Below are 17,169 nucleotides of genomic sequence, written 5' to 3' on the forward strand. Positions count from 1 at the left end.
GTGCTGTAGGGCTTCATAGAACCGGTCAATTTCATCCTCTTCAGCACTGGTGGTTGGGGCATAGACTTGGACTACTGTGATATTGAATGGTTTGCCTTGGATTCGAACTGAGATCATTCTGTCATTTTGAGGATTGTATCCCAGTATTGCTTTTCCTACTCTTTTATTGACTATGAAGGCTACTCCATTTCTTCTGAGGGATTCTTGCCCGCAGTAGTATACCTGATGGTCATCTGAATTAAATTCACCCATTCCTGTCCATTTTAGTTCGCTGATACCTAAGATGTCAATGTTTAGTCTTGTCATCTCTTGTTTGACCACGTCCAGCTTTCCTTGATTCATGGATCTTACATTCCAGGTTCCTATGGAGAAAAAATCTTTACAGCATCGGACTTTCCTTTCACCACCAGACACATCCACAGCTGAGCGTCCTTTCGGCTTTGGCCCAGTCGCTTCATTCTTTCTGGCGCTACTAGTACTAGCCCTCTGCTCTTCCCCAGTAGCATATTGGACGCCTTCCGACCTGAGGGGCTCATCTTCCAGCGTCATATTGTTTTGCCTTTTGGTACTGTCCATAGGGTTTTCATGGCAAAGATACTGGAGTGGGTTGCCATTTCCTTCTCCAGTGGATCACGTTTTGTCAGAACTCTCGGCTATGACCTGTCCGTCTTGGGTGGCCCTGCACGGCATAGCTCATAGCTTCATTGAATTACGCAAGCCCCTTCGCCACGACAAGGCAGTAATCCATGAAGGGGAAATAGCACTTACACTTTTATAACCTCTTCACAATGCTTTACAGCCCCTCTCTAAACAGTTTATAGAGTCAGCATAGTTGCCCCCAACAACCCGGGTCCTCATTTTACTGTCCTCAGAATGATGGAAGGCTGAGTCAACCTTGAGCCGGTGAGACTCGAACTGCTGAACTGCTGGCAGCAAGCAGTCAGCAGAAGTAGCCTGCAGTACTGCACTCTAACCACTGCTCCACCATGCCTCTTTGCCCCTGGGTAAAAGGCTGGCTACATCCTGTTTTGATCACCACAACACAGCACAACACAGCACAATACAAAAAAAGATATCGAGTCTCTGGAAAGATTACAGAGAAGAGCAATAAAGATGATAAAAAAGATCTAGAGGCTAAAATTTATGAAGAACAGTTTCAAGAATTGGGTATGTCTAGATTGATGAGGGACGCGGTGGCTCAGTGGGTTAGGACGCTGAGCTTGTCGATCAGAAGGTCGGCAGTTTGGCGGGTCGAATCCCGAGTGCCGTGTAACAGAGTGAGTGCCTGTTACTCGTCCCAGCTTCTGCCAACCTAGCAGTTCGAAAGCACGTAAAAATGCAAGTAGGAAAATAGGGACCACTATGGTGGGAAGGTAACAGCGCTCCGTGCACCTTTGGCGTCTAGTCACGCCGGCCACATGACCACAGAGACGTCCTCGGACAAGCGCTGGCTCTTCGGCTTTGAAACGGAGATGAGCACTGGCCCCTAGAGTCGGAAACGACTAGCACGCATGTGCGGGGGAACCTTTACCTTTACCTTTTTAGATTGATGTAAAGGATTAGGGGTGACATGATAACAGTCTTCCAGTATCTCAGGGGCTGCCCCCAAAGAAGAGGGAGTCAAGCTATTCTCCAAAGCGCCTGAAAGCAGGACAAGAAGCAACGGATGGAAACTCATCAAGGAGAGAAGCAACCTAGAACTAAGGAGAAATTTCCTGACAGTTAGAACAATTAACCAGTGGAACAACCCGTCTCCAGAAGCTGTGAATGCTCCAACAGTGGAGGTTTTTAAGAGGAGACTGGACAGCCATTTGTCTGAAATGGTATAGGGTTTCCTGCTTGAGCAGGGGGTTGGACTAGAAGACCTCCAAGGTCCCCTCCAACTCTGTTATTCTGTATTCTTCCCAGTCCAACCCCCTTGATGAGATGCTCCATCATACCAAAGGGACGTATTTGAAAAATATCCCTTTCTGAGCTGAGTAGATTCGGAAGCTTTAGAACTGAAGACCTATCAGCAGGGGACAAAAACACATTTGTCCTTGTCAATATTTTTTCCCCCAGCAATCCACTAAAATTTGCAGCCCGCAGCAAGTTGACACCAGCCTCAAACCTCTTCGAATTTCACAAGCTCTGGAAAAGAAACTCCTTCCGTTCACCTTAGATACCCCACCTGCCTGAATGCTGACACAGCAGGAAAAGAGGCTTCAGGAGGGGAAGGGAGCTTCAGAATTTCTGCTGATGAGAAAAAGATTTTGCTTGTTGGCTTTAATGATCTCCAGAAGGGAGACACTGCAATAATTCACTGAATTTGCACACAGGAGAATAGAACAGAACAGAACAGAACAGAACAGAACAGAACAGAACAGAACAGAACAGAACAGAACAGAATATAGAATAGAATATAGAATAGAATAGAATAGAATAGAATAGAATAGAATAGAATAGAATAGAATAGAATAGAATAGAATAGAATATATAATAGAATAGAATAATAGAATAGAGAATAGAATAGAATATAGAAAATAGAATAGAATATAGAAAATAGAATAGAATATAAAATAGAATAGAATAGAATAGAATATAGAAAATAGAAAACAGAACAGAACAGAACAGAACAGAACAGAATAGAATAGAATAGAATAGAATAGAATAGAATAGAATATAGAAAATAGAACAGAACAGCATAGAATATATAATAGAATAGAATAATAGAATAGAGAATAGAATATAGAAAATGGAATAGAATATAGAAAATAGAATAGAATATAAAATAGAATAGAATAGAATATAGAAAATAGAAAATAGAACAGAATAGAATAGAATATACAATAGAATAGAATATAGAGAATAGAATAGAATATAGAATAGAATAGAATAGAATATAGAGAATAGAATAGAATATAGAATAGAATAGAATAGAATATAGAAAATAGAATAGAATACAGAATAGAATAGAATAGAATAGAATAGAATAGAATAGAATAGAATAGAATAGAATAGAATAGAATAGAATACAATACAATACAATACAATACAATACAATACAATACAATACAATACAATACAATACAATACAATACAATACAATACAATACAATACAATAGAATAACAGAGTTGGACGAGACCTTGGAGGTCATCTAGTCCAGCCCCCTGCTCAAGCAAGAGACACAGGTGTGCACAGACAAAAGGACTGTTTCCAGTCAAAGAAGAAAGGTGTGTTTTTTGGGGAGATGTACAGGTAGTCCTCGACGTACGACCATAATTGACCCTAAAATTTCTTTTGCGAAGTGAAAGGTTTGTTGAATGAGTTTTGGCTGAGGAATTCTGGGAGTTGAAGTCCACAAGTCATGAAAGGGCCAAGTTTGAAGACCCCTGATATAATTTAATCACTCCTCATTGCCCCTTCTAAGTTGTTTTGCAATTTCCCAAGGCTTTTGTGATGTTTTTTCATCGCAGTTAAACTTGCTTAGTTGTTTGAATTCAGGGTGGGCCAGCTGCTATGGTCACTTATTGTATCCAACACCAGATAGTATTGTCCAGAATGTTTTATCTTCTTTCCTAGTTCCTTCCTGGTTTATATATTTGCAAATATATATTTATATATTAACATTCTCTTAACTGAGCAAAGTCCCCTCCCTTAGCTGCTATGCTTATGGTTAAAAGTCACTGGTATTTATTTAAACTTGGCAATTTGCTGATCATGTATTTAAGGAAACAGTTTTTCAGATTCCTGTAATAATAGAAGAAAAGCTTGCAACTTAATTGATTATAGGATATTAAATCAATGTTGACTCTCAGCAATCCCACACAGAGATTTTCTGCAGGATTGCCTTATTTTGCCTGAGTTCGATGTTTCCTCAATTAATTTGTGCTATTCTATTTTTAACTAAATCGGGTGAGTTTTTGCGTCCCTAGGAGGGATGATGGCATTCTAAATCAATTAATGCATTGTTTTAAAATGTGGTAGTTTGGAAATGATACCTGTTCTCTGCTGTCACTCATGTTAAGAATAATATGATTAAACTAATGAAAACTATTTGTCTTTTGCAGAAGGCTGGTGTTACGCCTCTCAGCAGTGTAAAGTCCCAGGTTGCACAGGTAATTTTCAAAAGCAATTGTTTAATGTGCTGTAAAACATGAACCAGGGGTGGGAAAATGCAATTCATGATATTTCCTGTGGAGTCACTATTATGGGAAGCTATGCAAAGAAATGCTGATGGTAACAAATGGTAATAAAAACAGTGCAATCTTGAAGAGCTCCCGGGCTGCTTTGCAGCCATTCCAGTCTTGCCCTGAAAGGACCCTCTGATTGCAAAGTTATGTCTCATTCATGCTTTTTGCCAACAGCCTGACTACAGCTCGTCCTTCGACTTACGACTGTTCATTTAGTGACCATTCCAAGTTACAACGGCACTGGGAAAAAAGTGACTTTTCCACACTTAACGACCGTTTCAGCATCCCCCGGGTCAGGTGATCGAAATTCAGACGCTTGGCAACTGACTCATATTTATGACGGCTGCAGTGTCCCGGGGTCATGTGATCGTGGGTTTTTTTACGACTGACAAGCAAAGTCGATGGGGAAGCCAGATTCACTTAACAACCGTGTGACTAACTTAACAACTGCAGCGATTCACTTAACAAACATGGCAGGACAAAGTCGTAAAAATGGGGCCAAACTCACTTTGCAAATTTCTCACTTAGCAACATAAATTCTGGGCTCAATTGTGGGTCGTAAGTCGAGGACTACCTGTATAAGGTAAAAGGTAAAGGATTTCACTCTGCTAGTCATGGCCAGAGGGGGCGCTGTTCATTGCTGTTTCAAGGCCATTGAGCCAGCGCTGTCCGAAGACATTTTTGTGGTCTCGTGGCCAGCATGATGTCATGGAAGGGTGTTACCTTCCCACCTCAGTGGTACCTATTTACCTACTCACATCTGCATGCTTTCAAACTTGCTCGAAGGAAGCTGGAATCTGAAACTAGGTTTGCAGGTGTTCTGTACCAGCCTGCTACCGGCCCTGCAGAAAAGGCAACCCCTTTATAAACGGCAAGAGGCTGGAATTACGCCTGCCAAATTTATTACTACAAAAACAAACAAGACACGAACCAAGAAACAGGAGCTTTAAGAAACACTATCCGAGCGGTTGCCTTCAGCAAACCAGCCCTCCCCACACATTCCCCTTATATAGAGTTCAGGGCGTGGCTTCTCTCTGCCTCCTTCCGAGAAGCCCCATTGCCTTCCTCTGTTTACTCCTAATTGACTGCCTCCTGCGTCGGACGTCCTTGAACAGGGCCAGCTGTGGGTCATCTTCATCCACACTGTCAGGCTCACACAGCTGGGTCTCCGTGGTGACCAAGTGGGAGGGGCCTGGTTGAGGGCTATCATCAGCAAGATCTTCAACCCCCTCAGCAAGGTCTTCAACACACCCCTCCTCCTCTGAGTCGTCCGACCCAACTGCCGAACCCACAGGCTGACCCTGAATCACAACAGCAGGAGCTGAGGCCAGTAATGGGAGCTCATCCTGTCACGTGACAATCAGTTCTCAAACCTGGGCTACTGGCTTTCCAGCCGACAAGCCCAGCGTCTTAACCACTGAGCCACCACACCGCCCTATGTTTGGATGGAATCCTAAGGCAGCTGGGTTGGGGAACTAGGAGAGAAGATAGGTTTCAAGTATAGGTAATCCTCGGTTTATGGCCACAACTGAGTCCAAAGGTTCTGTTGCTAAGTGAGGCAGTTGTTAAGTGATTTTTGCCCCATTTTACAATCTTTTTTGGCCCAGTTGTTTGAGAGAATCACTGCGGTTGTTAAGTGAATCATGCAGTTGTTAAGCAAATCTGGCTTCCCCCCATTGACTTGGCTTGTCCTAACCCAGCTGGGAAAGTTACACAGGGTGATCACCAGGTTGTTCTCCGAAGCACCAGAGGGCAGGACGAGAAACAATGGATGGAAACTGATCCAAGAGAGAAGCAACCTGGAATTAAGGAGAAACTTCCTGACAGTGAGGACAATTAACCAGAGGAACAGCTTTGCCTCCAGAAATCATGGGTGCTCCATCACTGGAGGTCTTTAAGAAGAGGCTAGACCAGGCATGTCAAACTTGCAACATCACGTGACGTCACATGACGTATCGCGACTTTTTCCCCGTTGCTGGCAATGGGGTGGGTGCGGTTTCAGTATGATGCATCTGGCCCACTGGCCGGCAGTTTGACATCCCTGGGCTAGACAGTAACTTGTCTGAGATAGGTTCTCCTGCTTGAGCAGGGGGCTGGACTAGAAGACCTCCAAGGTCCCTTCCAGTTCTCTTCTCTTCTCTTCTCTTCTCTTCTCTTCTCTTCTCTTCTCTTCTCTTCTCTTCTCTTCTCTTCTCTTCTCTTCTCTTCTCTTCTCTTTTCTCTTCTCTTCTCTTCTATTCTATTCTATTATTATTTCTTTTTCTGTTCTATTCTATTCTATTCTATTCTATTCTATTCTATTCTATTCTATTCTATTCTATTCTATTCTATTCTATTCTATTCTATTCTATTCTATTCTATTCTATTCTCAATAAAGATTACTATTCTGTTCTGTTCTCTTCTGTTCTTCCTGTTTCTATTCTATTCTGTTCTATTCCTCCTGGAGACGGAGAGGAGAGGAGCAGGAGCGGAGAGGGCGCGGGGCGAGGCGAGCGGAGACGGACGCGGCGAGGGTGGAGCGTGGCGTGGTGGTGGGCGGGGGAGGGGGGAGTGGCCTCCTCCTCCTCCTCCTCCTCCTTCTTCTTCTTCTTCTTCTTCTTCTTCTTCTTCTTCTCAATGTTTCCATTCTCATCTATTCTATTCTATTCTATTCTATTCTATTCTATTCTATTCTATTCTATTCTATTCTATTCTATTCTATTCTATTCTTCTCTTCTATTCTATTCTATTCTATTCTATTCTATTCTTCTATTCTATTCTATTCTATTCTATTCTATTCTATTCTATTCTATTCTATTCTATTCTATTCTTCTATTCTATTCTATTCTATTCTTCTATTCTATTCTATTCTATTCTATTCTATTCTATTCTATTCTATTCTATTCTATTCTATTCTATTCTATTCTATTCTATTCTATTCTCAATAAAGATTACTATTCTGTTCTGTTCTCTTCTGTTCTTCCTGTTTCTATTCTATTCTGTTCTATTCCTCCTCCTCCTCCTCCTCCTCCTCCTCCTCCTCCTTCTTCTTCTTCTTCTTCTTCTTCTTCTTCTTCTTCTTCTTCTCAATGTTTCTATTCTATCATTCTATTCTATTCTATTCTATTCTATTCTATTCTATTCTATTCTATTCTATTCTATTCTATTCTATTCTTCTATTCTATTCTATTCTATTCTATCCTATTCTATTCTTCTATTCTATTCTATTCTATTCTATTCTATTCTATTCTATTCTATTCTATTCTATTCTATTCTATTCTTCTATTCTATTCTATTCTATTCTATTCTATTCTATTCTATTCTATTCTATTCTATTCTATTCTATTCTATTCTATTCTATTCTATTCTATTCTATTCTATTTTCTATTCTATATTCTATTCTATTCTATTTTCTATATACTATTCTATATTCTTATTCTATTTTCTATTTTCTATTCTATTCTATTCTATTCTATTCTATTCTATTCTATTCTATTCTATTCTATTCTATTCTATTCTATTCTATTCTATTCTATTCTATTCTATTCTATTATCACAAGAGCTTGCCAATTTTTTAAAATTTTGATTATGTGACCGTGGGGATGTTGCAACGGTTGTAAGGATGAAAACTGATCATAAGTCGCTTTTTTCAGTGCCATTGTAGCTTTCAACGGTCACTAAATGAATGGCTCTAAATCAAGGATCACCTCTAATGCTCCTAGGAAGAATATCTATTAGAGTCATGGCTAGTTTGAGCTAAGGAACTGAAAATAGATAGGAGATGACGAAATTGTTTTAACTAAAGATTTACAGGGAGTCCTCGACTTACGACCACAGTTCAGCCCAAAGTTCATGTTGCTAAGTGAGACATTAGTTAAGTGAGTTTTGCCCCAGGTTGCGACCTTTCTTGCCACAGTTGTTAAGTGAATCACTGCAATTGTTAACTGAGTCACACGGTCGTAAAGTGAATCCGGCTTTCCCCATCAGAAGCAGACAAAATGGGGCCACATGACCCCGAGGACACCGCGACCGTCATAAATATGAACCTATTGCGTAATCTGAATTTTGATCACCTGACCGTGGGGATACTGGAAAGGTCATAAGTGTGAAAAACGGTCATAAGTCACTTTTCACAGTGCCTGTCAATGCTGCAAACATTCACATGTTTTTAAACTGACAATATAAGAGACAGCCTGTTACTTTAATTGCTTCGTTTACGGGGGAGGAAATAAAGGGTACAGAGAAGAGCAACAAAGATGATTGGGGGACTGGAGGCTAAAACATATAGGGAACGGTTGCTGGAATTGGGTATGTGTAGTTTAACGAAGAGAAGAGTGAGGGGTGACATGATAGCAGTGTTCCAATATCTCAGGGGCTGCCCCAAAGAAGAGGGAGTCAAGCTATTCTCCAAAGCACCTGAAAGCAGGACAAGAAGCAACGGATGGAAACTAGTCAAGGAGAGAAGCAACCTAGAACTAAGGAGAAACTTCCTGACAGTTAGAACAATTAACCAGTGGAACAACCTGCCTCCAGAGGTGGTGAATGCTCCAACACTGGAGGTTTTTAAGAAGAGACTGGACAGCCATTTGTCTGAAATGGTATAGGGTTTCCTGCCTCAGCAGGGGGTTGGACTAGATGACCTCCAAGGTCCCTTCCAACTTCTTCTTCTTCTTCTTCTTCTTCTTCTTCTTCTTCTTCTTCTTCTTCTTCTTCTTCTTCTTCTTCTTATTATTATTATTATTATTATTATTATTATTATTATTATTATTATTATTATTATTATTATTATTATTATTATTATTATTATTATTATTATTATTATTATTATTATTATTATTATTATTATTATTATTATTATTATTACCTGGATGTTGTGAGAAGATTAGAAAAGCCCCCGTACAGAATGGAAAGTGAAACCTCATATGTAAAACTAATTGGATAATGTAATTTATGACATGTAGATAAGGGCGGGGATTGTGTGTGTGTTACAATGGGTTTGCGGGGAGGAGATTTCAGATTCTGGCATCCCTCTATGAGTGCCGATGTTTTGTTTCATTATTAAGACTTTTTAGATAAATAATGCTTGCATTTTGTTCGAATTGTCTCATTTATCGGAACCATGACAGTGCCGTTGTAACTTTGAACGGTCGCTAAGCGAACTGTCGTAAGTCGAGGATTACCTGTATTTAGTTTTGTCTCTGCTTGGAAACCACTTCTGGACTTGGTGGTTGAACCTGAAAAAAAACCCAACACTTTGCTTTTAGCTTTTGATGATTAGGATGATTTTATTGTTATAACATGGGTTTGAAATGAATGAAGCTAATCAAGGAGAGAAGCAACCTAGAACTAAGGAGAAATTTCCTGACAGTGAGAACAATTAACCAGTGGAACAACCTGCCTCCAGAAGTTGTGGGTGCTCCATCATTGGAGGCTTTTAAGAAGAGACTGGACAGCCATTTGTCTGAAATGGTATAGGGTTTCCTGCCTGAGCAAGGGGTTGGACTAGATGACCTCCAAGGTCACCTCCAACTCTGTTATTCTGATTTCACAGTGCCTTTTTTTACAGTGTTTTAGCCTTCTTCCAGCTTGTAGTCCAGGAGGTCCTAAAGGCCTCAACTTTGTAAGTCATAGTTTGTAGAAATCATGGTTATATTGCTCTCGATCCAATTTCTGTCCCATTCTGAAGCCTTTTTCTCTCTCCCTCCCGCAGAGCCTCGCTCATGGGGAAAGCTATACCCAGAATGTAGAAAAAACAAACAGTCTCCAGTCAATATTCGCACCCAGGAAGTAACCTACAATGAGTCTCTGAAAGCATTTAATTTTATAAACTACAATGTGAAGTCCGACCGCAAGTGGAGCTTGGAAAACAATGGACACACAGGTGAGAAGCAGGAATAACTCAGGATGATGTAACAAAGACAAGTAAGGTAGTCCTCACAATGGGAGAATATGTGGATGGAAAAATTACATTAAATTATAATTTAAAAGAAAATTTTATTATTATTATTATATCATCATCATCATTATCATCATCATTATTATTATTATTATTATTATTATTAAATATTTTTTAGTTTAAACATATCCTCGTTATTTTAACATTCAGTCTTTATAGACTATCAAAGTCCTAATTAGTTTTTCCCAATTTTTAGTTTCCCATTAATATTTAAATTTATTTATTTTTCTCTTTTGGCAGTTGTCGTCCACCTGGACCCCACTGGGAAGGTGGAGTTGGGGGGCCTGAGTGGCAGGTTCAAGGCGGTGCAGTTTCACTTTCACTGGGGAAGCAAAGTGGAGAAGACTCGGAGCCCCGGATCCGAACACAGCATTGATGGGGAGAGATACCCCATGGAGGTAAAAAAAAAAAAGCGTTTGGAAATATTCATCTCCAAACTCTGGCATCAGAAAACATTCCTTTTAAAAATATATATAGAATTGGCAAAATATAATTACAGGTAGTTCTCAACTTACGACTACAATAGGGACCGGAATTTTCCATTGCTAAACAAGACGGTTGTTAAGGTAGCTGACATCACGTTAGGTTACATCATGTCATCTCATATTACTATATTGTTATGTTATATGTTATGCTATATTTTTATTATATTATGTTATATTTATTATATTACAATACTCTACTATACTCCACTATACTCTACTATTATATATTTATTATATTTCAGTACATTACAATACTACACTACACTGCACTATACTATGCTATACTATAATATTTGTTATGTTATATTTTATGTTATATGCTATGTTAGTTATGTCATGTCATATATCATATTATTATATTTTTATGATACTGTATATATTATGTTGTTATATGTTATGCTATATTTTTATTATATTTATTGTATTACAATACTATACTATACTATACTCTATTCTACTCTACTATTATATATTTATTATATTACAGTACATTATAATACTACACTACACTGCACTATACTATGCTATACTATACTATTTGTTATGTGTTATGTTAGTTATGTCATGACATATATTGTATCATAGCATATTATTATATTTTTATGATATATATTATGTTATGCTATATTTTATTATATTATGTTATATTTATTATATTACAATACTATACTAATCTATACTATTACACATTTATTATATTATAATGTGATTATAGTGTAGTATTACAGTCATTATAATACTACACTATACATAACTATTTGTTATGTTATATGTTGTGTTATGTTATATGTTATGTTATATGTTATGTTATTTTATATGTTATGTTATTTTATATGTTATGCTATGTATTCTACCTATGTATTCTACTGATTCTAAAGGTAAAGGTTCCCCCGCACATGTGTGCTAGTCGTTTCCGACTCTAGGGGCCGGTGCTCATCTCCGTTTCAAAGCCGAAGAGCCAGCGCTTGTCCGAGGACGTCTCCGTGGTCATGTGGCCGGCATGACTAGACGCCAAAGGCTCACGGAACGCTGTTACCTTCCCACCGTAGTGGTCCCTATTTTTCTACTTGCATTTTTACGTGCTTTCGAACTGCTTGGTTGGCAGAAGCTGCGACGAGTAACAGGCGCTCACTCTGTTATGCGGCACTCGGGATTCGACCCGCCAAACTGCTGACCTTCTGATCGACAAGCTCAGCGTCCTAACCCACTGTGCCACCGCGTCCCTACTGATTCTACCTAAACTATAAAAAGTCAGGGAGGAAGAAAGGAACAAGAGACAATAAATAATCTTCCCTGTTTATGTTGCCATACTGAAAACCATGTTATAGATGATTTGCATGGAAAGTCCCCCCAGGAGTATCATCAATTATGCCAACTTAGGTATATAACAGTTAGGAGAAGAGATTTGAAAAAGAGAACACCAAGTGATCCTGCTTTTATTCTGCACCTAGTTACCCAATTTGGGTCATGAAACGTCTGCTTGGAGAGCTCCAAGGACCCCTCATGTCAACCCTGATTTACAAATATTCCCCTTTATTAGTAAATGTGTTGTTTAACCCGCTGTGACTTGAGTAATAAAGGGTCTTGAGTCAATCCAGCCTGTGACTTTCTTACAGCTTCATATTGTCCACATTAAGGAGGAATTTAATAACCTGGAGTCAGCGAGCAAAGGAAAAGGCGTAGCAGTGCTGGGTTTTTTTATAAAGGTATGGAATAGATTTGAGTTCCATTGTATTTTTTTTTTAAAAAAAAACCACACTTAAAGACTTAGAACAGATGCACCTGGATCAGTCTGATCCAGTGCCTTCCAGTTGCGTTGAAGCACAAGGCCCATAATCCTCACCCATCGTGTTTTACTGAGCTGTCCTCCTATACAGTATAGGGCAGGTTGCATCTATATATCTTGGCCAGACCTCTTTAGAGACCCCTGTGGTGGATGAGACCCCCACCCCCACCTCCAAAGACCCCTGTTCCTCCTTCAAATCAACTTCAGCTTTCTCCTTCCAGAGCAGAGTTGCTCAGCCTTGGCAATTTTGAGCTATGAGAACTTCAACACCCAGAATTGCCCAGCCAGCTAATGAATTCTGGGAGTTGAAGTCCACACAGCTCAGAGTTGTCAAGGTTTGAAGCACTGGTTACAACAGAGTCCTTTCTCCTGAGACAACCGGATACTTTGGCTCCTCTTTCTTGCCAAGCTTAACAGCTATTTTTCACTGTGTTCTCATAGGGGAGGGGGGAAAGGAGAGCAGGATATAGAAAGAGAGAGGGAGGGAGGGAGGGAGGGAGGGAGGGAGGAAGGGGATGGGTGGATAGATGGATGGATGCGAGGGAGGGAGGGAGGGAAAGAGGGAGGGAGGGAGAGAAGGAAGGAAGGGAAAGAGAGAGGGGAGGGGAGGAAAGAAGGAAGGAAGGAAGGAAGGAAGAAAAGAAGGGAGAGAAGGGGAAGGGGAGGGGGAGGAAAGGAAGGAAGGAAGAGGATGGATGGATGGATGGATGCGAGGGAGAGAGGGAAAGAGGGAGGGAGGGAGAGAAGGACGGAAGGGAAAGAAAGAGGGGAGGGAAGGAAGGAAGGAAGGAAGGAAGGAAGGAAGGGAGGGAGGGAGGGAGGGAGGGGGAGGGGGAGGAAAGGAAGGAAGGGGATGGATGGATGGATGAGAGGGAGAGAGGTAAAGAGGGAGGGAGGGAGAGAAGGAAGGAAGGGAAAGAAAGGGGAGAAAAGGAAGGAAGGAAGGAAGGGAGGGAGGGAGGGAGGGAGGGAGGGAGGGAGAGAGAGAGGGGGAGGGGGAGGAAAGGAAGGAAGGGGATGGATGGATGGATGGATGCGAGGGAGAGAGGGAAAGAGGGAGGGAGGGAGAGAAGGAAGGAAGGAAGGGAAAGAAAGAGGAAAGGAAGGAATGAAGGAAGGAAGGAAGGAAGGAAGGAAGGAAGGAAGGAAGGAAGGGAGAGAGGGGGAGGAAAGGAAGAAAGGAAGGGGATGGATGGATGAGAGGGAGAGAGGTAAAGAGGGAGGGAGGGAGAGAAGGAAGGAAGGGAAAGAAAGGGGAGAAAAGGAAGGAAGGAAGGAAGGAAGAAAAGAAGGGAGAGGGGGGAGAGGGAGGAAAGGAAGGAAAGGGATGGATGGATGGATGCGAGGGAGGGAGGGAGGGAGGGAAGGAAGGAAGGGAGGGAGGGAGGGAGGAAGGATGGATGTGAGGGAGGGAGGGCGGGAGAAAGAAGGAAGGAAGGAAGGGAGAGAGAGGGGGGAGGGGAGGGGAAGAAAGAAGGAAAGAAGGAATGACAGCTTTTCTTAAACGGACACCCTCTTCTTTTGTACTTGCTTCAAGGAGCAAATAGCAATAGCACTTAGACTTACGTACCGCTTCGTGGTTCTTTTACAGCCCCCTCAAAGCGGTTTAGAGAAGATATGAACCCCAACTGTCTGGCTCCTCATTTTACTGACTTCAGAAGGATGCAAGACTGAGTTCAGTTCTTAATATGTTTTGCTCTGTTACAGGCTGGCCAAAAGAACCCAAACTATGAATCGCTCATTTCAAATTTGGAAAAGATCGGTGCCAAAGGTAAGGAGATGAGACCTAACGTGAATAAGAACTTAACTCAATTCAATAATTTGAATAATTAATTCATTGGATTTTTGAGGCCATATAAGCTCCAAATAAGATTCTGAACAGCTTACAATTTTTTTAAAAAAAATTCTGTTGCTGAGCAAAACAATGAAGTGAGTTTCGCCCCGTTTTACGACCTTTCTCGCCACACTTGTCAAGTGAATCACTGCAGTTGTTAAGTTAGTAACACGGCTGTTAAATGAAGCTGGCTTCCCCTCTGACTTTGCTTGTCGGAAGGTCGCAAAAGGGGATCACGTGAACCCGGGGACACGGCAACCGCCATAAATATGAGTCAGTTGCCAAGCGTCTGAATTTTGAACATGGGACCCCGGGGATGTTGCGTTGGTCGCAAGGGTGAAAAACGGTCGTAAGTCGCTTTTTCCCCCCCAGTGCTTTTGTAACTTCAAACACGGTCACTAAACGAACTGTTGTAAGCGAAGGACTTCCTGTAACTCACATAATATCTGAGATGCAAATAACTCTCTCCATCATTCATTCAGGGAAGAAAGTGGAGATTCCAGCTGTGCGCCTGGAATCCCTGATCCCGGACGAGAAGGATCTCGCCAGCTTCTATCGCTACATGGGCTCTCTGACCACCCCTGGCTGCAGTGAGGATGTGGTCTGGACCTTGTTTGAAGAACCCATTGAACTTGGGTGGGAGCAGGTAGGAGAAGTGGGGCTAAGACATGGCCGAAGCTGGGGGGGTCCTCAAAGCGTTAAAAAGGGCCCAATAAAGCAGTGGGGTGCAGTTATGAGCAGGCCGCTGGTTGCATGGTTGCGTCATAGGTTCTGCCCCTTTTTTGGGATCTGCGTGGGGTTGCACAATGCACGGGCAGCTGAGGTGGGCTCGGATCCTGATGGGGCAATGCTGTTTAGGGATCTGTTTGCCCTTTCTGCAGACGCCAGGAGTCTCGGGTTTTCAGCTGTGGGTTAGCTTTCGTGTCGGTAGCTTTTCGCTGCTCTGTTTTTGCTGCAGTGTTAGTAGCTTTTGGCCACGGGGTGGGTTTGGCAATGTTGCGAACCTCCTTGAACGCTGGCAGAGAACAGGAAGGAAGGAAGGAAGAGGAAGGGAATGAGCGTATGTGTGAAAGAGGGGGGAAAGAATGGAGAAGGGAATGGAAAGGGAAAGGAAGGAAGGGAGGGAGGGAGGGAGGGAGGAAAGAAGGAAGGAGGGAAGGAAGGAAAGAAGGGAGGGAGGGAGGGAGGGAGGGAGGGAGGAAGGAAGGAAGGAAGGAAGGAAGGAAAGAAGGAAGGAAGGAAGGAAAGAAGGAAGGAAGGAAGGAAGGAAGGAAGGAAGGAAGGAAGGAAGGAAGGAAGGAAGAGGAAGGGAATGAGCATATGTGTGAAAGAGAGGGGGGAAAGAATGGAGAAGGGAATGGAAAGGGGAAGGAAGGAAGGAAGGAAGGAAGGAAGGAGGGAGGGAGGGAGGGAGGGAGGAGGAAGGAAGGAAGGAAGGAAGGAAGGAACAAGGGAGGGAGAGAAGAGAGGGAGGGGGGAAGAAAGGTGAGGAGGGAGGGAGGAAGGAGGGACAAAGGAAAGAGAAAGGAAGGAAGGGGGAGAGAGGGAAGAGGTAGAAAGGAAAGAAGGAGGAAGGAAGGAAGAAGGGAGAAGGGAGAAAGAAGGAAGGGAGGGAGGGAGGGGGAAAGGAACGAGGGAGGGAGGGAGGGAGGAAGGACAAAGGAAGGAGGGAGGGAGGGAGGGAGGAAGGAAGGGATATTAATATTTTGGTGCCTTATTATTCAATCAACAGAAGCTTCTCTATCTATGTTGACTTTCAAGCAGCTGCATTCCTTGGAAAGATGGAAAATTAATACTTTGCTGTCTTATTGGTTCATAGATCGAAGAATTCTGGGAAAAGGTCTATTTTGACAGTGCGAAGACACTTCCGATGGTGGACAATTTTCGACCTATTCAGCCTCTAGGTGCCCGAATTGTGGAAAAATCGAACTCAAATCTCCTCCTGCCTCCAAGGAACGCGCTCTTGCTGGTCCCAGCTGCAGCGTACCTGGCCTTCGCGTGGATCCCGTGACCAGTCGGCCGGGATCCTTTGAACCAATGGCACTGAACGGCCTGGCCTCCTCTGGAAAGACGTCAGCCCTTGGGCGCCTCACAGCCGCAACCTGGAACCTCTTTTTTTTTTAAATTTTAATTCCATTTATATCCCGCCCTTCTCCGAAGACTCAGGGCGGCTTACAAGCTTAGCAGTAGCTTTCATTCTATGTATATGCCTGCTTATTAGGGCTTTCACACACCCCCCAAGCGGCATTTTTTACAAAGTCAGCTTATTGCCCCCAACAATCTGGGTCCTCATTTGACCTACCTCGGAAGGATGGAAGGCTGAGTCAACCTTGAGCCTGGTGGGACTCGAACCTGCACTAATTGCAGGCAGCTGGTGTTACTTAAGGAGGCATCAGCCCACTGCTCCACCAAGGCTCGAGACAGCCAGGATTTCATGGCGGAAACTTATTTTCAGACAACGTTCTTCTGCATGAAGTGGATCCCATTTACCATGCATGAATTGTTCTCATGCAAAAGGCCGAAAGAAATATGGGAAAATCATCCAAAGCGAATGGTGCAGGCTTCTTCACAATAATTTTAAGCGACCGAACCTGGAATATTATTCTCACCCGGTTTCTACTTTCCAATAATAAATCTCTGTTGGAGTAGATAGAAAGTCAATCAGATTCTCCTTCCTCTCCTTCTTTTCCATCTCAACCTTTTCTTGCGCTCTCTCCTTCTCCCTCTCTCTCTCCTTCTGTCTCTCCTTCTCCTTCCCTCTTCTCCCCTTCTCGATCTTTTCCTCCTACTACTATCTTTTCCTCCTTCTTTCTTTCTCCTTCTCCTTTTTTTTTAAAATTATTGGGTCTTTGAGAAATTTTGTCCATGCACAGATTTGTGTTATTTACATAGCACACTCCATTAACCACTTTTCACATAGTTGTTTCAAGTCGCAAACATGCCAGCAGTGTGTGA

General features: G+C 42.2%; 1 protein-coding gene across 1 annotated transcript; it reads left to right on the forward strand.

The window, feature by feature from the left end:
- Positions 1-986: 986 nt before the first annotated feature.
- CA4 (carbonic anhydrase 4) lies at positions 987-16,225 on the forward strand (the record flags this gene model as incomplete). The annotated part of the gene is made up of 7 exons (XM_081313223.1): positions 987-1,167; positions 9,864-10,034; positions 10,350-10,507; positions 12,211-12,300; positions 14,088-14,151; positions 14,697-14,860; positions 16,034-16,225. The coding sequence occupies 7 exons, from the start codon at positions 987-989 to the stop codon at positions 16,223-16,225; spliced, it is 1,020 nt and encodes a 339-aa protein (XP_081169349.1).
- Between the last annotated feature and the right edge of the window lie 944 nt (positions 16,226-17,169).

Source organism: Vipera berus, assembly GCF_964194415.1.
Source record: "Vipera berus genome assembly, chromosome: 1".
NCBI classification, from domain to species: domain Eukaryota; kingdom Metazoa; phylum Chordata; class Lepidosauria; order Squamata; family Viperidae; genus Vipera; species Vipera berus.